Source organism: Homalodisca vitripennis, chromosome 2 (assembly GCF_021130785.1).
Source record: "Homalodisca vitripennis isolate AUS2020 chromosome 2, UT_GWSS_2.1, whole genome shotgun sequence".
In the NCBI taxonomy this organism is placed as follows: Eukaryota; Metazoa; Arthropoda; class Insecta; order Hemiptera; family Cicadellidae; genus Homalodisca; species Homalodisca vitripennis.
In genome coordinates, this window is record NC_060208.1 from 5116942 (window position 1) to 5141859 (window position 24918).

Sequence of the window (24918 nt, forward strand, 5' to 3'; positions counted from 1 at the left end):
ATGTCATTGTTAAGGGAACTTCTTCGTATCCTCAGATAATATTCAAAGTGATAAGTATAAGCATACAAGTTCCTGAAACCAAAACCTCAGTATGCAGTAACTATGTAGCCTATAGCACCAGCACACATTAACCTCATGATCTCATTGGACATGAACGGTTGAGGAACCTTTGAAGTGATTAAGAACTCTCCTAGGCCAGATGTTAATGTACTTGCCAATTATACTCTGTCAAGAGAAATAAAAAGAACTAGTATGCCTAATTGTAATGGTAATACCGATAGGCCTAGGGGTACACTGTATTTGATTGTTGATGAGGCAGATGTACAATACATTTACCATTCAAGTAGTTACTATAAACTAACATGGATTTGTACAACAATTATTGGGAAAAGTACTCATTCTGAGGATATTGTGCTATGTTCTGGACTCATTCTGTGAAGTTGATTACACATCTACAAAATCAGGACTTGATACCAGACTGTGCTTTGTTTAAACTCACCATTCAAGTAGTTACTATAAACTAACCATGGATTTGTACAACAATTATTGGGAAAAGTACTCATTCTGAGGATATTGTGCTATGTTCTGGACTCATTCTGTGAAGTTGATTACACATCTACAAACTCAGGACTTGATACCCAGACTGTGCTTTGTTTAAACTCACCATTCAAGTAGTTACTATAAACTAACATGGATTTGTACAACAATTATTGGGAAAAGTACTCATTCTGAGGATATTGTGCTATGTTCTGGACTCATTCTGTGAAGTTGATTACATATCTACAAACTCAGGACTTGATACCAGACTGTGCTTTGTTTAAACTCACCATTCAAGTAGTTACTATAAACTAACATGGATTTGTACAACAATTATTGGGAAAAAGTACTCATTCTGAGGATATTGTGCTATGTTCTGGACTCATTCTGTGAAGTTGATTACACATCTACAAACTCAGGACTTGATACCAGACTGTGCTTTGTTTAAACTCACCATTCAAGTAGTTACTATAAACTAACATGGATTTGTACAACAATTATTGGGAAAAGTACTCATTCTGAGGATATTGTGCTATGTTCTGGACTCATTCTGTGAAGTTGATTACATATCTACAAACTCAGGACTTGATACCAGACTGTGCTTTGTTTTAAACTCACCATTCAAGTAGTTACTATAAACTAACGGAATGTTGTACAACAATTATTGGGAAAAGTACTCATTCTGAGGATATTGTGCTATGTTCTGGACTCATTCTGTGAAGTTGATTACACATCTACAAAACTCAGGACTTGATACCAGACTGTGCTTGTTAAAACTCACCATTCAAGTAGTTACTATAAACTAACATGGATTTGTACACAATTATTGGGGAAAAGTAACTCATTCTGAGGATATTGTGCTATGTTTCTGGATCATTCTGTGAAGTTGATTACATATCTACAAACTCAGGACTTGATACCAGGACTGTGCTTTGTTTAAACTCACCATTCAAGTAGTTACTATAAACTAACATGGATTTGTACAACAATTATTGGGAAAAGTACTCATTCTGAGGATATTGTGCTATGTTCTGGACTCATTCTGTGAAGTTGATTACATATCTACAAACTCAGGACTTGATACCAGACTGTGCTTTGTTTAAAATTGGTGTATATTTTTTGTTGGGTAAAACACTATAATATGTGTCATAATTACATGATTTGACAATATGTATTGCATTTTTTGTGATGATATTGAAAATCTTAATCATGACTGTGTAATCTTATCTTATCTTATCATGACTAGAAAAACTTTGTGTTTTGATATGATAAATAACTAATCTTATCATGACTATTTACAAAACTTATTGTTTGGCGTGATAATGCCTCAACATTGGTTGCAATATAAGAAAAGGAGACATACTTTTTAAGCCTCAGCTACAGCTATGTAGGCTTCGATGTTCACTGATTTATCTTGTTTCGTGTCTATACATGATTGGCCCTCCCCGGGATTTGAACCCGTGATCTCTCAGTTAGAGAGCCAACCGTTAGTCTACGTACGGAGGAGGACAAATTTATCTTTTACCTTTTTAAGTTCCCATGGTAACGAATGTTTTATGTTTTATTACTAATTTATTTACCATATGTATTAATTTGGGAGAACTCGTGGTAAATCGCACATGTTCTTTTGGTCCGCAGTTGTAAACTTGACTAAATAAATTTTTAAAGCTTATACTCATTTTACCTTTTAACTACGATTGTATTTATTTGTTGTTATTCTTTTTCAAATGTAGTAACAGTTTTTTTTATGTATTATTTACAGGTTATACTGTAGGAAATATAACTATAGACACTATTAACATAGTACACCATTTATTTATGTGACTGTAGTATTGAAATATAATCATGTAATTGGTATAAACCAATTTACTCTGCTATTACTAACAAATACTTTTTACTGACAGACAAGTAAACAGACAAATAAAAAGAGAGTTAACTTATATTACCAAACAAAAAATCGTCTAAATACTCCAAAAATTATTTTCTTTTTTTTAAGTTCATTGTTAGAAAATATGTGATGGCTGAAAGTATGTTAAATATAAACTTTTCTTATACAAAATTAACTCACAAATACGTACTCAATAATTAAAAAAAGAGCTTTTATTCCCTTATGTCTTCAGCTTTGTCTCTAGTGGCTTACATATCTGCACGCATGACACAAGCAAATAAAAACATTACATTGAACAAATATTTTGAATTTTCTTTTTGCCACAGAAAGCACAACGTCCTTGATCTTCTGCTTTATGTCTTCTCTTTGGCTCATCTTCAGCCTTTCCCGAAAGTTGCCTCAGCCCGATTCTTATGTCTTGCCGAAGGCTTCTCACTGTCAAACATCGTTCTAGTAGATCTTTGCACAGATTCAGGAATAAACTAAACTTTGCATAGGCTTATTTGGTGTGTATTGTTTGGATTTACATTTACCATGAAATGACTCATCAATAGAAATATTCACTAGGGCTATAGTTGTCTTTACATTTGGCAACATAACTTTCAAACAGTTCTCTAATGGGTGCTAACCTATTCCATTATTTCTTTCTTCATGGGCAGTAATGTTATCAAATCGTATGGCACGCAGTAAAAATGAAAATTAACTTAGTTAATGAAAATTAAATACATGGTTACTCTCAATCTTAATATGCCATGCATTCACTGGGTCACAGATCTTTTAGATTAGTAATATTTTACATTTTATTGTGCCTGACAAGTTGAGAAGTCCAATTTACGGTTTTTAATTGTGCAATATTCATGTCCTTAATGTCTCTCTCATGAGAAAAGCTGTTTCTATGAAATCTGATCCAGATATTTAAGTAGTCCACAATTCACGCTGTTAATTTAAATATAATAAGTTTATAAAATTGTCAATAACTAAATACAAAGCTGTCTGGTTCTGTATGTAGAACAAATTAAGAGAGAATAAACAAAATGTGAAATGTCACTGAGATTGTCTTACTAGTACTAGTACTCTTTTGAAGGAAGCAGTAGCCAGGTGTTCCTGACCTACAAAATTGACACTGAGATTGTCTCACTAGTACTAGTACTCTTTTGAAGGAAGCAGTAGCCAGGTGTTCCTGACCTACAAAATTGACACTGAGATTGTCTTACTAGTACTAGTACTCTTTTGAAGGAAGCAGTAGCCAGGTGTTCCTGACCTACAAAATTGACACTGAGATTGTCTCACTAGTACTAGTACTCTTTTGAAGGAAGCAGTAGCCAGGTGTTCCTGACCTACAAAACTGACACTGAGATAGTCTTACTAGTACTAGTACTCTTTTGAAGGAAGCAGTAGCCAGGTGTTCCTAACCTACAAAATTGACACTGAGATTGTCTTACTAGTACTAGTACTCTTTTGAAGGAAGCAGTAGCCAGGTGTTCCTGACCTACAAAACTGACACTGAGATAGTCTTACTAGTACTAGTACTCTTTTGAAGGAAGCAGTAGCCAGGTGTTCCTGACCTACAAAACTGACACTGAGATAGTCTTACTAGTACTAGTACTCTTTTGAAGGAAGCAGTAGCCAGGTGTTCCTGACCTACAAAACTGACACTGAGATAGTCTTACTAGTACTAGTACTCTTTTGAAGGAAGCAGTAGCCAGGTGTTCCTGACCTACAAAACTGACACTGAGATTGTCTTCCTATAAGTAAACCACTTACAAAAAGACACTAGGCAGTTTTAGTTCACACAGGGTGGGTTAAATACCCCTCCGCCGCTGTGATGCCGCCCTCTCCCAGTTTCTCCACCACTGCTTGACACTCGCCCGCTTGCTCTATCCCCTGACCTGGCCACTGCCACTTATCGGCTAACTTTACACTAAAACGCAAGCTCCCTGAATATGTCTATGTCTACATTAGTCTGTTCAATTAATATTTTACCCTTGTATAGGCCTACACACAAAAATATAATATAATTAGAGAATACAAACAAAATGGCACGAGCGAGACAAGATCCTCACAGTTGATAAAACAGAGACGAGGAGACGTTTGTTTCACTCCCCACCACTGGAGGGGGCCTTTGTGTGGATGGCTGCTTGGGTATTTGCTTCTATTGTACTTGTACTGTTTGGAAAGAAGCAGTAGCCAGGTGTTCCTTACCTACAACATAATTGACAATAATGATTGTCAATAGGAACTGGTGTGATATAATCTTTATATCCAGAAATGACATTCGTTTACTATGCTGGTAATATTTACCTTGTGCAGTCCAAATGTCACAAATCGCATATGTACTTCTGTTGATGTAGTGTTTATCTGCAGGTGACATCGGTAACTACTACTATGGCCAGGGACATCCTATGAAGCCCCATCGAATAAGGATGACTCATAATTTGCTTTTAAACTATGGGCTGTACAGAAAAATGGAAATTTACGTGAGTATTTTTACCCAAGATATAAAAAAGTATATTTATTTAAAACTCAATTTCACAATAATGGTATATGTAGATAAATACTAAAAATATGTGTATATAATCTAAATAGTTCACAATATTTGTAATTATTTTATAATTTCACAGTCATTGTGTATATAAGATTATATCTTAGAGAAACATCAAAGCCATGTGCATCTGGTAGGAAAACATTGAATTTGAATCAATAATTCCATAGTAAGATAATAACTAATGAATCGTTGCTGTGTAGGTTTTATATGAGTGGCATTTATTTTAACTCTGAGGGGTTTCATTAATTTCTATAAGTACAAAGCTATCACTATGTGTCATGTAACAGACTATGTTGAGGTTGGTTGCAAAATGTCATATGTTGTACAGAAAAGAAATTTTACACAGGCTGTTGAGTGATATGTTCAATGACCCTCATTTAAATCTAACAATGGACATCATTGCAGTACTCACTCTTGTCTATGTAGAAATGAAGTTTCGTGCAGAGTTCAAAGTGTACAGATAGTCAGTCAATGATGGTAAAAAAAGGTCAAACTGTGTATTTATCCCATACAGCACCGATATTCATAAAAATTTGGATTTAGGTTCTAATTGTCCTTTATTTCAAGTCTATACTGTGCTGGGGGTTGCTTTTTTCCTGGGGGTGTGGTGCCAACCCTTCTCGCGGGGTGAGCAATTTTTCATTGGAAATAAGTGTGGGTATCGATATATTCACTAATTCTAAATAACTTTTGTTCTATGAACGAAAAAAATAGGAATCAACAGTTTCATCTGAAAATCAACAGTTTCACTCGCGAATAAGTAAAAAACTATTGACTTTTAGTAAAAACTTCATAGAACAAAAGTTGCTTTGAATTAGTCAATTTATCGATACCCGAACGTATTTTCAATTAAAAATTAATCCAAATCCTAAATCCAAATTTTTATAAAAATGGGTGCTGTATGAGATAAATACACACAGAAATGGTCATTGACTGGACTGAAATCTTTCATGAGATATACAGAGAGTTGGTACGTTAACATGTCATGATTTTGCTATGTTTGTTTAGAAATTTAAATATTCAGGTATTTTTATGTTGCCATCATTATTACCTGATAAGATCCATGTAAAAGTGTTTGCTAATGCTATACCAAATCACATTGAGTGCATCAATGACATTCAGTCATCATTGTCAAACTTGATGTCATTTTATAGAAATGGAGTTTCATGCAAAATATTAAGTTAAAATATATGCTGTTTATTCTCAACATATCGTGTGGTAGCGCATTAAATGATAGGCTAATCTTGAATAACATTTAGCTAATCACTATTATGGTAAAAGAGAATCTATAAGTATCTTTTTTCTTTTCTCTGTATTGTTACCTAATTTTGATCTTTTATCAATTTTATAGTGGGTTGTGAAATTTGTTTGTTTAATTGTTGTGTATTGTATCTATAAATATTTGTTAACTACTACAGAGACCTCACAAGGCTACTGCTGAAGAAATGACAAAGTTCCATAGTGATGACTACATTCGCTTCCTTCGCAGCATAAGGCCTGACAACATGTCCGAATACAACAAACAGATGCAAAGATGTGAGTCTATCTGCCGAAATTAAGTCGTTTTAGTGGGTTTATGTACACAAGTTATTAGCACGCTGGAACACGTGTTGACTGTGTAGTACTACTACTGTCTGTTAGATAGCAGCACCTTATCCATCATATATTTAATGTTTCTCGTTGGTATAAAATATTGTTTCTTTTATTGTAGTCCGGTCAGCTGATGTTTGTTGTTCTTTTGACAATCACAAGGACACTCATAGCTTTAGTCCATTAGTAAAACTACCTTGTTTCTATGACAACGAATGCTAAATATTGCTCATGTGGGTCATAAATAATTCTGTTTCCGAAAACTTTTTTTAGGGTTATATACTAAATATGTTTGTAATAGTATACATAATATGGAAATTTTAAATCCGCAACAAAACTAGTTAAAATAATTTATACACCTCAAGTGTATGAGAGATGTTCAATAAGTGTTTAGAAAACCTAAATAAAGCACTGAAACAGAAATTTTATTAATTAGACTCCACTCAGAATTTCAGCTATTTCTTCTTTTATTTTAATAGTCAACAATAACTTACAACAATATTATAAAATAACTTATAAAGTTTCTGTACACGTTTAAAATTTACTACAGCTTAGACAATTCTTGGCCAATTACAAAATTAAAAACTAGAAATATTTAACTAAAAATTGTGTGTGCTTAATTGTACCAATAGTTTCCAGTTAAATAATTAGTGAAAATTGCTGGTTTGTCATTAAAATGTATTTATAGCTCCGTCATTTTGTTTTTTTGTACTGATATTAGGGCCTATATTGAATAATCTAAAGTAGTTCATTATTTCTTAGATCAAATCTGTTCTTGTTTTATTATTAAAAGAAATGTGAAATATTGTGTATACTTTCCTATACGCAGTTCTGATAGTTTGTGTTTAATGTTGCAGTTAACGTAGGGGAGGACTGCCCTGTATTTGACGGACTATATGAATTCTGTCAGTTGTCAGCAGGCGGGAGTGTCGCAGCCGCAGTTAAATTGAATAAACAGGCCTCGGAGATCTGCATCAACTGGGGTGGAGGTATATCTTACATTGTTAAATACCATTCTGATAAGAATAAAAATATTGGTGCATAAAAATTGCTAAAAGGTCATAAGAGTTGCCTTTAGTTATATTGTACATCATTTTCATGTTTTCCAAAATATTTGTCTTGAAGTAAAATGTCCAGAAACTTATGAAATTGAATATACTAAATAATAATTTTTGTTGGATCTAGAAGGGAAGATTTTTTTATAACATTCTAGTTAAATACATTTTGCAGTATTCCAACATGAACTTGCTTGTCATGGAGTATCCAATGTATAACAAGCAATGGTGACAAGTAGTGTTAAGAGCTGAACTCAGCAACTTATTGTGTCTTACAGTGCTGGTGTGTGTGTGCCACAGGTTTACATCACGCCAAGAAGTCTGAAGCCAGTGGCTTCTGTTATGTGAATGACATAGTTCTGGGTATCCTGGAGCTGCTCAAGTACCATCAGAGAGTACTGTACATTGACATCGATGTGCACCACGGGGACGGTGTGGAGGAGGCATTCTACACCACAGATCGTGTGATGACGGTTAGCTTCCATAAGTATGGCGAGTACTTCCCAGGAACAGGGGACCTTCGAGTGAGTATTTTACTTTATAGAAATAAGATTTACGAAAGTGTATTTGAGAATTTTCTTTCACATAAGGTCAACATTTTCACAGAGTATTTAGATCCAGTGAATGCATTGTATAACTTGTTTGTCTTTGTGTATTGGACCATTACCAGATTTCAATGTTCTTCTCCTACTAAACCAATACTTGCAGCAAAATATTTAATCAAATTTTTATTTAATTAGATTTAAACTTAAACTGAATTAGGTATATATTACTCCATAAAAAATATGAATTTAGGAATCTATATCTATAAATTAAATTCAAGAAAATGGTCCATATAATACCAAACCTCCAAAAATAATTCTGTATTTAAAAAAATTCACAATGAAGCTGTGACGTTTTGTACATATTATTTCCAATACCACAAATAAAAAAATTGGTATAAATGTTTAGCAATCTCTAGTAGCATGGTTCCCAATGTGCCTAGTGGTGGAAACAAACTATTTAGTAGTGGAAATAGTACTTTTAACTAAACATTATTATCAGTAGTCCCATTTTAATAGTTGTACGTAGCTTTTATTTTAATATATTGTTATCAAAGCATAGCACATCTTCTTTCTTTATGAATTATATATGATCATGGATAGTCCAATCACATCACCACCAAGAAACTCAAAATTAAAACTCTACAAATTTAAACCTTGATGTTTCCTGAATATAATGTGGTTATTATCCATTTATCTTCAAGGGAGAATTTCAGTTTTAACAATGTGGCGTGTCTGAAGTGATGTGTCTGAAGAAGATATCCTTGATATCGAAAGGCCTCACAAAATAATAAAAGTTTTAAATATTGGTTTTATGTTTTAATGTAAGTAAGTTGTTATACGTCGATTCAGTGTCGGAATCACAGCAATTAATCAAAAATTACTCAAACTTTTAAAGATTTAAAGCGACACATACACAAAAACATATCATAATTTTATTACACCTCCAAAGAGTAATAAATAGAGCACATATTAAAATATGCTTATTATTTGCTATGACATAGCAACGCTTTAGCACCATTATCATTCAGCCAGTAATAGGCTTACTGTCACTGAACAGCCCAGAGTAGTCATTCTTAAACAGATGGAAAATTATAGAAAGTTTATAGTTTTGATATTGAAACTAAAAACTTTTTTGTTTCAAAACAAAATATCTCCTTAAATTATAATTTTAAACATTATTTGTACTATAGTCAAACTTTAAAAGAAAATGAACATTATTTCAGTGACATAGACCAGTAGTAATGATAGGTGATACTGATTACAGTAAAGATATTACAGTCTTCTTTTGGATAGTTTACAAAGTGCAATAGTGCAAAATTCTACAATGCCTTACCCGCATCCTTGAAGGTCTTGGAGCTGAAAGTTTTTGGGAGGAAATTAAAATCTTGACTGGCAGATAGACCCTTCTACAGTGTCAATGAATTTTTAACCTGGAGAGAGTGACCATGGCAATTGGCAAGCAAATAGACTTTTCTATATATAATGTAGCCTACGTGACGCCTGTTTCTATCTTGATGATAGCAAATAAAGATTTCTGTTTCTGTTTTTCTGTTTAAAAAATATAACTTTTTATATACCTGTTAGATTAAATTTCAAAGTTCACTTTTCAACTGATGTTCAAGTCAACACTAATTTATTTCAGCACTAATAAGACATAACTTTATTGTTTCCATGTTATTATCGAACTTAACCTTACAATAAAAACATACAGGTAAAAAATATATCAATTCAGATTTAACGTATGATGTGTAGCACATCTGTGTGCCGCTACGTCGATGTATGTGTATTAAATATGATGCTCAAAGATGAATTAACGTGCTGCTAGGGAATGAACGTGCACTTGTCTTGTGTTGTAGGACATTGGAGCAGGGAAAGGCAAGTACTACGCTGTCAATATTCCACTCAGGGACGGAATGGATGATGATAGCTACGAGTCTATCTTTGTACCAATCATCTCAAAGGTCATGGAGACATTTCAGCCCAGCGCCGTGGTATTGCAGTGTGGCGCTGACTCGCTTACTGGAGACAGACTCGGTTGTTTCAACCTCACTGTCCGCGGTAAGTAATCCTCTTAAGTCAGTTCGCAAATATGGTTTTAGTTTGTATGAAAATTATGATTGAAACAGATGCATTGTTTTATAATTAATTAAAACAATTATGATAAATTATAAATAATTAAAATCTTTTAAAAATATTTTAAAATATACCGATGGCAGTACATAAACAGCTGGGACAGAATCTGCTCGACCAATCAACATTCTAGTTTGTTAATGTGCCAGTATTTGGCACGAATTTATTGGTGTAAATCGTATATTGTGTATTACAGCCTGGAGCAATCCACTCAGTTCTTACACAGTGCCTGCACACACAAACCCGTAAAACTAAATAAATAAAATACGGAGAAAGACAAAAGTAGTTCATGTAACAGCACCATACTTGAAAAGTTTCTGACCTATCAAAGATACAAGATACATTTTTTCTGAATCAAAACAAAATTTTCAACATGGTCTCCTTGTAATTCTACACACTTCTCCCAGCGATGCTCCCATCTCTGTAACATGTCCAAATAGTACTTTGCATTTTGTTCTGCCAAATAATTGTTCACGAAATTGATTGCCTCTTCATTTGACAAAAATCTTTGTCCTCCAAGTGCAATTTCCAGATGAGGGAACATAAAGAAGTCACTTGGGGCTAGATCTGGTGAGTATGGCGGATGGTCAAGCAGTTCAAACTGTAATTTGTGAATTTTCACCGTGGCAACCACTGAGTGTCTTGGTGAAACAGGATTTTCTTTTCCTGCAAATGTGGCATTTTTCCGCAAGTTCTGCCTTCTCAAGTAATGATGCATAATGCTCCTGTAATGGTTTTTCCTTTTTGAATATAATCGATTAAAATAACTCCACAACTATCCCAAAAAATAGTCGCCATCATTTTCACAGCCGAAAAAACAGTTTTTTTGCTTTTTTGGAGCCACTTCCCCCTTTGCGGACAGATTTCTCATGCCAAAATTTTTATTTAATATTGACAAACACGTTCTTTTGACACATTCATACCTGTGCTATCTCTTTCTTTTTGATTCGCGGTCGTCTAGCACCATTTGGTGAACTTTGGCAATGCTTTCGTCGGTAGTTGGAGTTTTTTAACATTCATTGTCTCCAAAGCTCTTACAGCCATGTTTAAATTCAGCAGCCCAAAATTTCACTGAATTAAATGATGGTGCAGATTCCCCATACACAGTTTCCAACTCATCTTTGATTTGTGAAGGCGTATTGCCTGTTAAGACAGCTCAATACTCGATTTTGTCCATTTTACAAAAAAACTCACTCAAACGAATGTTCCATGAAAACTGCATGTCCAAAATGGCTGAAACTTTGGTGAGTAACTGTCAACAGATGAACAACAAAAAATTTGTTTCTTTGTACACTTGATATCAAGTACAATAAGAAATCCGAGGATGAAATTTTATTTCTTTTAAAGTTTTTGGTGCAATATAAACTATAATTTTCTATTAGTTGCGTATAAAATATTTTTCTATGTTCTTTTATTTTAAAAATAGCTGTTTCCCGCGGCTTCTCACGCTTTTCGTAAGGTTTGCCCGTGTATGTGCACTTCTGGTTCGAATGAATTATATTTCCAACGACGATGTAGAGTTTGTATTGTTGCCACGATCAAGAAAATCTGTCAAAAGTGTATGTTTATAGCCATTGTCTACGTACATGTACTTTATTATAAAGTGGTCTAACACTAAAGCTTTAAGTTCAAGCAGAAATGTATTTTGAAGACAAATAACTTAACTGTCTCGTAATCGCAGTTTATAGTGTACAGGCGCTTTAAAAACTTGTAACTTTTGCAGTGCTGCCTGGTGGCGAGATACATCTATAGGCATAGCATATAAACCTTCTCCGTCGAAAAATAAATATACATACAAATTTTCATAATGATCGGTCAAATAGTTTACGAATCTATAAAGGACATACATACAAACAGCGAAACAGCCACCTCTCTAAAAGTATGCCTATGTTACTTCCAGGAACGTGTAGAATCACTGTACAAAATTTCACGATGTTTCGTGCATTGGTTCCAGAGTTATAACGGAACATACAAACAAACATTCGCATTTATATTAAAAGATGATATGTAAAATGTTTAGTTTGGAGCATTGGTTGAGGTGGAAAATAACATTTGGCTACTACAGATAGTTTACATTACCTCCTCTTCTGTTAGGGATTGAAAGTGGTGAAACATTACTTGTAGCCATACTGTGTGCAGTGCAATAAATTATCGTTAGGACCAAGTGAAAAATAATGAAAGTTACGGTAATGTTTGAGAGCTGTTTGTGTTGAAATGCCATAAGAACCATGATAAAAAACCATTAAACCATTTTAAATCTTGTTTTTGTTGTTGTAGAATTATGAGAGATGTCTCATTTAAAAAATATGATTCACCTGCTTTTGAAAACACGTTATTTGTATCTTTAAAATGAGATCTACCATAATCTTACAACCAAAAATAAAGATGCAAAATAGTTTAGAGGTTTAACATTGTTCTGATAGTACTAACATTGGGTGACCACCAGTGTAGCTGGTAGAGCATATGTAGGTGCAACATTGAATGTAGAGCATGGTGAAGTTTAAAAACTACTGCACAGTCTTGTAAAATGCATCTATTTTTTTCTGATAGTATAAGAAAATAAGTACCAAGTATGGCCCATTTGTAGCAGTTTTGTTGTTATTTGTTAAAATTTAAAAGCTATTAAACGTTAAATACATATCCTGTGTTGTATTTTCTTTTAGAATTAATGTGATTCTTAAAGCCTACACCATAAACGATAAGTATGTACTTCAGGTATAAATTTACAAATAAAGTCCAGACACAAAATAATCCATCTAAAATTGTTGTGAAATAATACGTGTATAATTTCTATAACCTACTGTTAAGTGGGTGTCAATCAATACATTTATTTAAGTGGAATATTCAATATGTTGGTAACATTGTCCTGTGCAGGTCATGGCAAATGTGTGGAATTTGTAAAGAAGTATGGGTTACCATTCCTGATGGTGGGAGGCGGTGGCTACACGATACGCAATGTCTCGCGCTGCTGGACGTACGAGACATCGGTTGCTCTGGGCACCGAGATAGCAAATGAACTGCCGTACAACGACTACTTTGAGTATTTTGGACCCGACTTCAAGCTCCACATCTCGCCTTCCAACATGGCCAATCAGAACACACCAGAATATCTAGAAAAGATCAAGTAAGATTTGTTGTCTTCAGTCTAATTTAAATTTTAAATAGCATTGCTTTCAGTCCTAAACTTACTCATTATTATTTTGTTCCATGTGACTCAACTTGACAAAGCAATTTTACCTTCGATAGGGTATAAAGTAAATTTGAAAATTAGTAATTTTATTATTGAATGCTTATAGCCATAGTAAAAATTAATTTTCAATGTAATTGTTGTGAATTTTCAAGCAATAGTCACACAGATAGACAATTTTGTTGAATATCTTGTTCATAAAATGTTGCCACCAGTGTTTTGAGATAAGGCCCACTTTATCTTGAGGCCCATTAGTGTTAAGTAGCTGATATTAGTGTAAAGAAATTGTCTTTTAACTTATGGAAATTTTGCTTGATTTCTTATTTGCTTACTTGCTTAGTTAATTTCTCGGGTAGATCCTGTGCTGCAACTGACTTTCATCTTTGTTACCCTTTATTATGAACATCGTCAGTTCCATTTATTTAAATTTCCTGTTCCATTTTGCCACAAGATATTAAGTTTTCACTGTATAACCGGCTCATCTTTCAACAAATATTTACTGCTTTAAACAAGCAATTAAGAAACCAAACAACAAATTGCAATTCGTACTTGGCAGAAAAACCAGTTAGAAGGCCCAGTCACCAGTGCCACTCAATTGGTAATTTCCTAGTATGATCGCAGTTTATAAAAGCCCTTATTAACCCTTTTAGTGCCAGAGATGAAAAAATGTCTATGTTGAAAAGTACTGAGTTATTTTTTAAGGGAGTATGCAAAAAATGGTTAGGGTTTTGGGCAAAACGCAGGTATTAGAAAAAATTCACCTAAAGTTTAGTTTTTATCAATAAAAATTAATTTTTTATTCTTCTTTAAAGTAAATAAATTGTTTCTTTTTCAGATTTTGTATAATTTTTAACATTAAAAAAACTGTTACTTTAAACAGCGACACTTCCTTGAATCAAAATTAAAATCCAGTTTGAAGTGAAATGGCCATTATAACAAAATTTTATTTGGAAATTGCAATACTTTCATCAACATTTAAAAACAATCTAAAATCATGTGTGATAACCTGATATTGTTCCATAAACAAATAGTCAAGAATTAGAGGTTATTTTTGTTAAAGCACCGGGTTTTGGAAGAAATTCACTAAAAATCTATTTTTCATTGTAAAAAGCTGTTTCTTTTTTAAAATTAAATACTTTAATGATAAAGACCATTTAAAAACAATACAAAATCATGTGATATAAAACCTTACTTACTAAAATGAAGCTTAAGACAAACAACTTACCTTAAATCAGGCAATTTTCAAACAAACTCTACAACACTATCTTCGTGGACACTCGGATCTACAGCACATCACCGGCACAGACGTCTTCTTAAAGTTTTCTTATGTGACTTTCATCACTTTTATCATAAATTAGTTTCATATTAAAAACTAATTTAACTTAGATACACTTGGAATAAATAAAAACACACAATTATAACGTAAACGCTCCTCTATTAGTCACGAGACTGCCAACAAATTGAGAAAGTGTTGTAACGTTTTGTTCGTCATCTAGCAGCAGTACAAAGTAGAAATAACAGTTGAAAAGGTTGGTTCAGTTTATGTATTGGCCTTTGGTATGATATCAGCCAGTATGGGATAAATTGTAGAGGTACTATAAATGAACTAGGAATCGTCTTGTTCAGACTGCACTTTTCTTGTAGGTACGTGTATCTCAGAGATAGACCCACACACAGGGATATTTTTTATGTTGTCTCGTGTCGAGATGCCTGGCACCAAAATGGTTAAAATCAGATAAATTTCAAAGATATATTCATTTATTTTTATATTAATAACGTTTGGCTTTATTTATTAGACACATTAGGAAGCTGATTAGGTTAGGTTGTATCTATTTTGTTGTTATATTATTATTCATTTTTTATACACACTAGGCTACTGAAATATAAATTTTGACCAAGGTACGTGTTAACCTTTTTATCAATACATTCCATGTGGGAAAACAATTTTATTGTGTTAATGCTGCTTGCTAGTACTGAAAACTGTAAATTCAATTCACTTTTATAAATATAACTTTCAACCTATACTGATTTGATTGAAATTGCTCCTGATCATATAATTGTTACTAATGGGTAGGAAATCAGCAGTCTTACCTTGAAAACTTTCTTCTGGAGGTCCATTGGTTTGAAGGAAACACATTAAGGCACATTTGTCATTGAACTGAAACCCTTCTCAACCAGCAGAGAGTGTACCAGTGGCATAGTGTCCGCAGGCTGAGAAAGATTGTACAGTCGAAAATGTGTAAATGTTCCATTGTTTGTTTCTTTTATATTAATGGACTCTACAACAAAGTTTTCAAGATAAAAAAGATGATTTTTCCAGTTGTAATAAACCTTGGCTTTCAGCCCTAATTATTCAATCCTGTTCATATAACTAATTCTATAGAAATTCAAAATAATAGTCCTTTGAGAAATGTAGTAGTTACTATAGAATTTACTTGTGAACTCTCTAAGGGCGTTTGTTGACTATTTAAATAGTGAACATTTTAAAATAGAAAAGACTTATGCTCAAGTGTTTCTTTTTTTTCAGGACTAGACTATTTGAGAATCTACGAATGTTGCCTCATGCTCCAGGAGTGCAAGTGCAAGGTAAGTCCTCAACATCAACTTGTTTCAAATAAAACATTTTCCCTTTTACATAATTTTTGTTATAAACTATAGAAGGTTTATACTGAAGTGGATGTTGTGTGTGGCAGCGATGGTGGACGACGGTATCCGAGAGGAGTCCGAGGACGAGGACAAGGCAAGCCCGGACGAGAGGTTGCCGCAGGCGCTGCAGGACAAGAGGATCGTGCCTGACAACGAGTTCAGTGACAGTGAGGACGAGGGGACGGGAGGTCGCCGTGACAATCGCAGCTTCAAGGGTCGCAAACGACCTCGGCTGGACCCCAGCAAGCCTGGCGACGAGGCCAAGCTGGACGACATGAAGGCAGAGAGTGAGTATAATACTTTATTTCTCAATTTGTTGGAAACACGTAAAGTTTTAAAAACTTACAGTTTGCAGTATTTAGTTTTGGATCATTGACTGTCCATCTCGAGCTACGTTTTTATTCCTACTTAAAATGGTTCATAATGAGGTGCTTGTCAGTGAATAAAAATAGCATACTTTACACATGATGATTTTCAGCAAGACTTGAAGCCATTCATTGTACACTTGTAGAATATATGTTTGATATTAATTACAACAGAATAAATTAAAAATGGATTAAATAAAATTGTTATAAAGTTGATGTGTGAACTTCTACATTTATTGTTTTACATAGACCTGTCAGTTTATTTTTGTTATAAAATACAATTAGAACAAAAGTAGTAGCTAGTAAGAATGCATACAGTTTAATAAGGCAATATTTTTACAATGTTTTTTTGTTTTTTGCAGATGACAAAGAAGAGAAGGTGGGAGAGGAGATGAAAAGGGATTCGGGCCCCAACCCCTGATAAACCCTTTTTCCCCTTGTAAATTCTTCTGAAGCTCAAGAATTTCACTCTTGTTCTGTTTTCTACTCTGTGCATTCATCGGACTGAGGACCCAATTTATCGATAGATCTCCATTTTCAGCTGATTCCAGCAGTTGAAAAATTGTTATTCGTGATAAATGTAAATAAGTTAAGCTACTTTTTTTCAATTTCTAGTACATATACACAGTTCGTTGGCAATATATCGGTGTTGCCAAAGTCGGTTGAAGCTGGAATTATAAATTTTGCTGGGACTTTACAGAAAAAACTTGTGGAACTTTGAATGTAAAATGTACCTGCCCGCCCAGGACAAGCTGCCTGATTGTCGAGGCCATTCTTTCAGTTCCCTTTTGTGAAATGTTATTAACTTTAACAAAGCTTAACTGTAGACATTTTATAGAATTTATTTGTTGATGCATTTGTTAATATATATATTTATTTTTTAATATACTAGTATTGAAATCATAAATTATGATTTAGTTTTCATTGTGAAAAGTAACCAAAGAAATCGATGGTTAAATAAATTTAAAAGGCAGTGTTTGTTTTAAATAAAGTACCTCAATGTTACATTGAAGTTTGCCTTCTCACATTCAACACTAAACAGTGAACTTGACACATCAGCTCAGAGGCTGAGTGCTGTCCTGTGTCACTCAGACTAGCATGGACACAACACCAAACTGGATATGTAACAAAGTAGAAGGAAATTGTTTTCTGTCACGGAGCCGCCATAAAGTATTGTGCAGTAGAAGACCGTGCTAAACAATAAATTAAAAGCCCCGTTGAAATAAAAATAAACAAATTATTTGGACTGTACATTCATATTTCCCTACTATAAAAAATTATTTAAACACCAGTTCGTTTAATTTATTATTTCAACCGTTCATAATTATGGTGTTCCAAAAAAATAAATTAACTAATTTGAATTTCAATTGTCTGCATCCTTTTTTAATAAAGAGTTGTGATTTTTGCGGTGCATTTTAGTTTCATGGATTTTGTAAGAGTGATTTTTTCTCTTCTCAATATAGTTTCTATTGCGTCATCTTGTATATAAGCTTTGTGTGTTTCCTTAGACAGATGAAATAGATGTTTTTTCCAAAAGAGATAACTTGTGCAGGAATTGTAATTTTTTCACTAAATTCTTTGGTATTAAAAGTAACCACAAAGAGCAACAAAAAGTTCCTCATATTGATTTATGTGGCCCTTCCATACAGATCACACTATTTTGGACACTGTTTATTTTCTTGTATTTCCCCATGATTTTACAGTATTGTAATGTATGTATATAAAACTACATCCAATTTTTTATTTCCTCTTTTTTAAGTGTGTTATTCTATTGTAAAACCGATCTTTGTGAAAGAAATCATTTTTAACATTTATATTGTGACAAATGTACATATCTATGAAGGTTCTGTAAGTTACGGATTAGTTTAAGCAATAACGTAATGGGATATGTCAACAGTTTTATTTATTTTTATTACTGTAACTTAAGATAGGTACATCATCTAAAAGTAATGATGTTGGAAAAATAAAAAAAAATGCAAAACTGTATGTATTAAAATTATTATAACCCGAATTAAATTATTAAAATCAAGATTTGTATAAAGAGGATACAATGTTGTGTTGGTTAGAAGTCTATCTAAACAAAAAGTGTAATAATGAATTCTATTCACATTAGAGTTACACCTAACTTCTATGTTTACTATCCTGTAGAACTTGTCATATCCAGATAACATAGATGTCAGATATCCTTAAAGTTGGGTATGGCATGGAATTGTGATATGATTGAACATAATGTATTTATAGCAAATGTACTATCAATGATGAGGTTTAATTTTGAAGCCATTATGTAATGATGAAAACATTAAATACAGCACTGGAACTGTTCTCATGAAATTTTATACATTTATTGCTCTAAAAAGGTCTATTCTAATTTAAACTTTAAAACTAAATAATTCAATAGATATATACAATGTTGTAATTACATATAATTGTGTAATAAAATACAGTTAAAACTTGTACAAATATAAATTTCAGTGAGAAAGCCTTAGTGTTTTTTTTTTTTTTTTATATATTATTAATTTCGATTTTGTTTTTGTTTTTTGGTGATTTTGGTTTACTGCAATCATTGTGTTATAAAAACACTATTAAATGATTTGGAGTTTTTTTGTTTTTATACAGAAATTAATCTAATTATGCACAAAAGTTATTATATTTACAAAATATGAGAATAAAATAAAATATTCAGCATTTTCTCATAAACATACTAAGGTACAATGTAAGTAACTGTACACAATTCTCCTCAGAAATCTTTGATGGTATGGAAGGTGCCAAAACAGTCGGACACACATCGTGTCCAGGCGCCTCTGCTCGTCGACGCTGATCTATTTGCACACGTGGCACACTCTCCTCAGCTTGTCCTTATCTGCAGCAGGGATGGTGGCAGGAAAATGCTGAGAAATAAGTCTCAGGGGAGCATCTTAGCCAAAACTTTGCAAGTCTTTCTCGCGCCATTTTACGTAATCAGTAATTACACAAACGGCCAAGATTTTCACACAGTAAACACAACAAAACGTTTACAACTAAGACAACCGGTAACGTAAAACGGAGGTTACAACCTGTACTCACTACACAAACAGAAATAGAATCAGCTGATTGAATACCGTCAATTTGGTCTGAGAGAAATAACTACAAGAGCAACTGCGATCTAGTGGGAACAACGAAAACTACTTGAAACTATTTCTTATTTATTCCACTAGATCGCATTCATATTCAAGTTAGAGACTATTCACAGCGAAACATTATTATGAAAGTTTAGCACCATAGCGCTTCCCACACGGCTATCGGGATTATTGCAGATGGCACTTAGGACGCTTCAAAATCACTTGCAGAAATAATAGTCAAAGGGTGAAGTAAGTTATAATAAAAATTCAGATCTTAACTGAACGAAAAAGTAACTATCCCACCAGTACATCACGTGGTGCAAGCATCTCTGTTGGGCGTCCTTATCGCATCCTCTTCTGAGGTCTACTTTGTTTGGTTTAAATGATCTGGCTTGCGAGGGAGGAATTCACTCAACTCCGCTCTACCTAGTGAAGGTACCCAGGTAGTGAATTGCTAAATATTTATATATATATTTATTTTGCCATTCTAAAAGTTGTCTCAAAAATGTTTATGTCTAGGTCATTAGATATTCAAGGGTAAATTAAAATAGTTTAATAAGTAAGTTTATAAGTTTAATTTAGTTTTTTTTTTTTTTCAAAACCACTGGAGTTGTATCACATCCACTGAATGCATGTAAAAATAAAAATTTTTTACATTTGTCAAAACTTTGTGAAAAATGTGTATTTGTGTTTTGACCTTTGCCAACTTTTTGTAAAGGAAATGTCTACTTGATTTAATTTGGTGTGTACAATATATACTTTTAATATATATTAATTGAATGTCGTATTACATACTTAGAATATACTTTCAATAAATTAAGATATACAGCAAGTATTTTGATGAGTATTTTAGACAAAATAGGCAAATATTAGTATATTTAAAATATTATTAAATACAATGTATTAATTGATAAATAATACAAATTATTCTAAGTTCAAGGTAATATTCACGGTTGAGCTTGCATTACTGTACGTAGCTGCGTGCTCAACGCTCTCTATCTCAAAACCGATTGTGCACATGAAAACATGTTTCAAATTTTGTGTCCTACAATTTTTATAATAGATAATTATATCACTAGAACAATTGAAACCGAGATAATTCAGAAATCTGTTTTTATTTACCCTAGACCTTAAATAACACTAATGGAGCAGGCACAGGATTATGAGACTTTTGAGACATCTTTTAGAAAGGAAAAATGAAGTTAGTAACAAATATTCAGCTTATTATCTCCCATTCCAAGGTTGATCCCATTTTTATGCTAAAATGACTGTACAGTAGACTCTCGCTAATCCAGCAGACATCAGACCGCGGTATTGCTGGATTATTAGAAGGCCATAAATAAAAATGTACAAAACGTGTTCTTGTTACAACAAACACTATTCAAAATTACTATTACAGTATTCGTGTACTAAATGTAAATGAAAGGCAAATGAAATTTTCTTTTAACATTCCTTTTACGCATGTAATAATTGGTTTCTCTTAGTGCTGTACCACACTAGAAGTAAACATAACCTTACTTACGGTTATCTATTGTCTACTAGTTATCTATTGTCTACTAGTTATCTACAGTAGATCTATTCAATTGGAGTAAAAAACTTTCCATTTTCTTTTGTTTCTTGACTTGAGAAGACACTTTCTTTTAATACTTTCTCTTAAAGCCTCTTTAATACAAGAATATCACTAGCAGAACACTTCGAATTTTTATAACCATCCTTCACTTGCTTTGAAATAGTTTTTCTCCATTATTTTTTCATAGAATACCTTTGCTTTTTCTTTAAGAATCTCCCTTGAAAATGGAGTATGCCCTTTTGTTCTTGAAGAAACTAAGCGTATAGGATATCCTCAACCTGAGGACATTCACCCTTTTTCAATGTTTTCCTGGCAGTTTTCACATTGCCACTGCTTTTGCAAAAAAACTTAATCTTTTCACTGTTCTTCTGTATTTCATGTATCGTTGCGCGTCCGATACCATATTCATTTGTGAGGCTAGCAAGCTTATTGCCTTTATAAAGTCTCTTTGAAATCTAATTCTTCTGAAGGCTTTATGTTTTTGTTTACACAGACATTTTTCAGTTGCTGTCTTGAAATATAAACAATATATATATACACAAACTATAACACTGGCATTGTTAACATGAACAGCGGGTAAACTACGAGACAACTGAGCGATCATAGGTTGTTTGTTAACACAGTTTTTAGTAACGTGTCTCAGCTTGTTTCCCCAATTCCACGCTCGTCAAAATACGCCAGATTACTGCAATGCTGAACTGGCACAGTTTCAAATTATAAAGGGTCTTCTGTACTATTGAAAGACCTTTTCATTGCAATTCCAATTGACAACTTAATCGACTAATTTTCATTGACAACATCAAGAAGAAAAATTGTTGTTCTATAAATCCTTCAAAGAATCACAGAAGTTATAATAAAGGAGAAGTAAATTATAAACAGGAAACTAAAATTAATTTTATGTTTTATTTTTTAATTTCTGGAAAATATGCAATGCATTAACAAAGAAACACTGATTTTTGATCTTCAATTTTGTTGCCTTATAATTTATCATTGTTAATAACATCCTGTACTTTAGTATGATTAATTGTTACAAATACTTACTTTTGACACATGTATAATATTTTAAACACTACATTTTGTTTCCAATTGGATTTATTATAGGTATCTGTACAGTGTACTAGGTTTAGTTCATTCACTGTCACAACACAAGAGCTACAAAGATTAAAGTTATTGCTTATAAAAGAGGAGGGGAGGTAGCCACATTACCAGATTTGGAGAAAATGGCACCAGGAGGCTTGGGGTGAATGAGCACACCTGGTAAAAATTATAAAGTTTATTTTTATAATTGTAATGGTTTGTACTTATTGCTTTGACATTGAATAACTTCAGACGAACATGACTCCAGATTCCAGACGCTGCACTGGAGCTAGAATCCACCCTTCTCACTATAGCTACGTTATGTGTACTCTGCCCCTTCTTCAAATAGAATCACTCCTCTCATGACATATCTGCTCGAGTATTTGCTCCGTACATATCTCTTACTTCCAATAACACTCAAATTGGAAGTTGATGGGGTCTGTGGTTTTATATGTTTACTAGACCCAAAACACCAGTTTTGCATTTTTTGTGTTCACTATTTATAAAAAGACGCTTGATTTATGTTTCTTTTATGCTCTATGAGGCATTGTTGAATCCTGACCATAATAATAGATTTTAAGAGTTAAAAATCATTTATACCACAATAACACTTAATATGCACAAGTCCATACTCATAGCAGGAAAAAGTTAGTTGTAAATTACAACTTCCAGTTTCAGGGTTAAAGAGTTATGCTATTAAAAAAAATTTACAAACATGGAATTTGTTTTGTTTTTTATGATGGAAATCCATTTTGCCCATAAAAGCTTTCAAGAAAAATTAATGGAAAGGTATACCTCTTTAAAATAGAAAGGTATAACACTGCTAACTAAATTTATGTTAAAAGTAGCTAAATACCAGTGCTTTGCTATGGGATCATCTTGTTTCACTTAAGTTATGTGTGAACTATTACTGTGTATTGATCACTTTAATAAATAAGTTGTAAGTTTACTGTTTTAAAACTTTGATACACAAAGTGGTTTTGCGACCCATGTTTTGCAGAATCAACAGACTTTCAGAAGAGCTTATTTTAAAGCATGCCACATATAGTTGTCCATGGGAGAACCATGGGCACCTTAAATCCACTCAAGTTTTTAATAATTACACTTTAGCTGTATTCACTGCCATAGAAAACAGAGTTGGACTGGAAACTGCAGTCTTTAAATTTTTAACTGATAATAAGAATGAATCATAGGCATAGAGTACGAAGACTGTTCCACTGTCAGTGAATGTAGAAGCCTCTATGATATTTTGGTGCAAAGATTCATCTTGCAGCCTTTGCCATTACATAGTTTAGGAGGTATGAGGTTCCGAAGCAACAGATCTCTTTCAAACACAGATTGCAAGATGAAATTCTTGACTGGTTAAGTTAATATAGAAACTTAACTGGATAGGGAATAATGTCTTCTGGTTCTACTACTGAGTTGATAGATTGGGTATTTCACAACTTCAGTAAGGAGTTGCTCCAATAAAACATTGTTAATGTACCATGCAGTGTCGATTTTAGGAGTATAAAATGATTCCTGAACCAAGATGTTTCCTTAGAACGCAAATTGTGTACATGCGGGTAAATCTTTAGGTCTTGAACAACTCCAGACTTTCCAGATGATTTAAAGTGCGATTCTGAGATTTCCCATCTCTATCTAAAAGTGTGAGAATTCATTAACTGTTAGGACAATTATTATGTGTACTCTCATATTTACCCCCAAAGATAAAATTATAAAAATGAGCCAAGATTGAATGACCATCAGTCCAAGCTCCTCGGGGTATTACAGCCAGTGTTTGTGAAAAATAACCAACTAGCAAGTCATCTTCCCAATAATTCCAGCAACTGTATCATGGAGTCTTGTTGTAAGACTTAGTACACTCATTCAAGTCAATCAGTTTATATTCTGAAAGGCGGGCTGAGTTGTATCATTTTGCATTGGAATGTCAATAATATTTAAGTTAAGAGCTAACTTAAATTTCGAATTCACAGTTTTCCCCTGTCCAACAACGTGGCTGTTATTCCAGATCGTGCAATAAAATTTGAAGATAGGAGCTTCCACAAGTAACTTTCCCTGTCTATGAATTTCCAGTCTACAACTCTGAAGTAGAATACTAACACAATACCTTTTCTGAGTTTTTTTGTTACAGCTGCTTCTAGGATATGTGTAAATATTGAGGTACAACTTAATCATATATGTATTATTATTTTTAAACTTTGATAAAATATAACAATTAAAAAATAAATAATATTTTAATTCTCAAAGATGTATAACTCCAAAATGATATTTTCCTGGAAAAATAACCAGATCAGAAGTGTAATGACAATTCCTACTTTCTGAGTACATTTTAGAAGTCATTTTCTCTGGTTTAGATTGGTTTTAATGTCTGGAGATGAGAGAAAATATAAGTTAACAGCAATGCTGAAATGGAGCTGAATTGTAATAGCCTTATTTCCATTTACATATAATTACAAGCAAATTATTGTCATAAAACTTCTGAAAAAGGCATTAAAAATGTTCTTTGATGGTTTCTTTAACTTTCTGTCAGGAGTACCTTATATCCACCAAATACTGTGATTGGCTCTTTGCAATAAGAAAGCAACCTGGTCTCAGTGATCACTGGCATACAATTGTAAGATTGCACAAATAGAAAACTAGCTTTGTATAGATTACAAATACTTATGATACGAGAAGAAATGG

At 33.1% G+C, this 24918-nt stretch overlaps 1 protein-coding gene across 1 annotated transcript in view; it reads left to right on the top strand.

The window, feature by feature from the left end:
* LOC124353479 (histone deacetylase HDAC1) overlaps positions 1-18474 on the top strand; it is a 31718-nt gene extending 13244 nt beyond the window's left edge. Inside the window, exons 2-10 of the mRNA XM_046803321.1 lie at positions 4790-4902; positions 6389-6506; positions 7418-7549; positions 7916-8139; positions 10017-10218; positions 13165-13414; positions 16005-16063; positions 16171-16410; positions 16851-18474. Coding sequence (XP_046659277.1) covers positions 4790-4902; positions 6389-6506; positions 7418-7549; positions 7916-8139; positions 10017-10218; positions 13165-13414; positions 16005-16063; positions 16171-16410; positions 16851-16909 — 1397 coding nt within the window. The 3' untranslated portion in view covers positions 16910-18474. The remainder of the gene's footprint in view (positions 1-4789; positions 4903-6388; positions 6507-7417; positions 7550-7915; positions 8140-10016; positions 10219-13164; positions 13415-16004; positions 16064-16170; positions 16411-16850) is intronic.
* The last annotated feature ends 6444 nt before the right edge of the window (positions 18475-24918 follow it).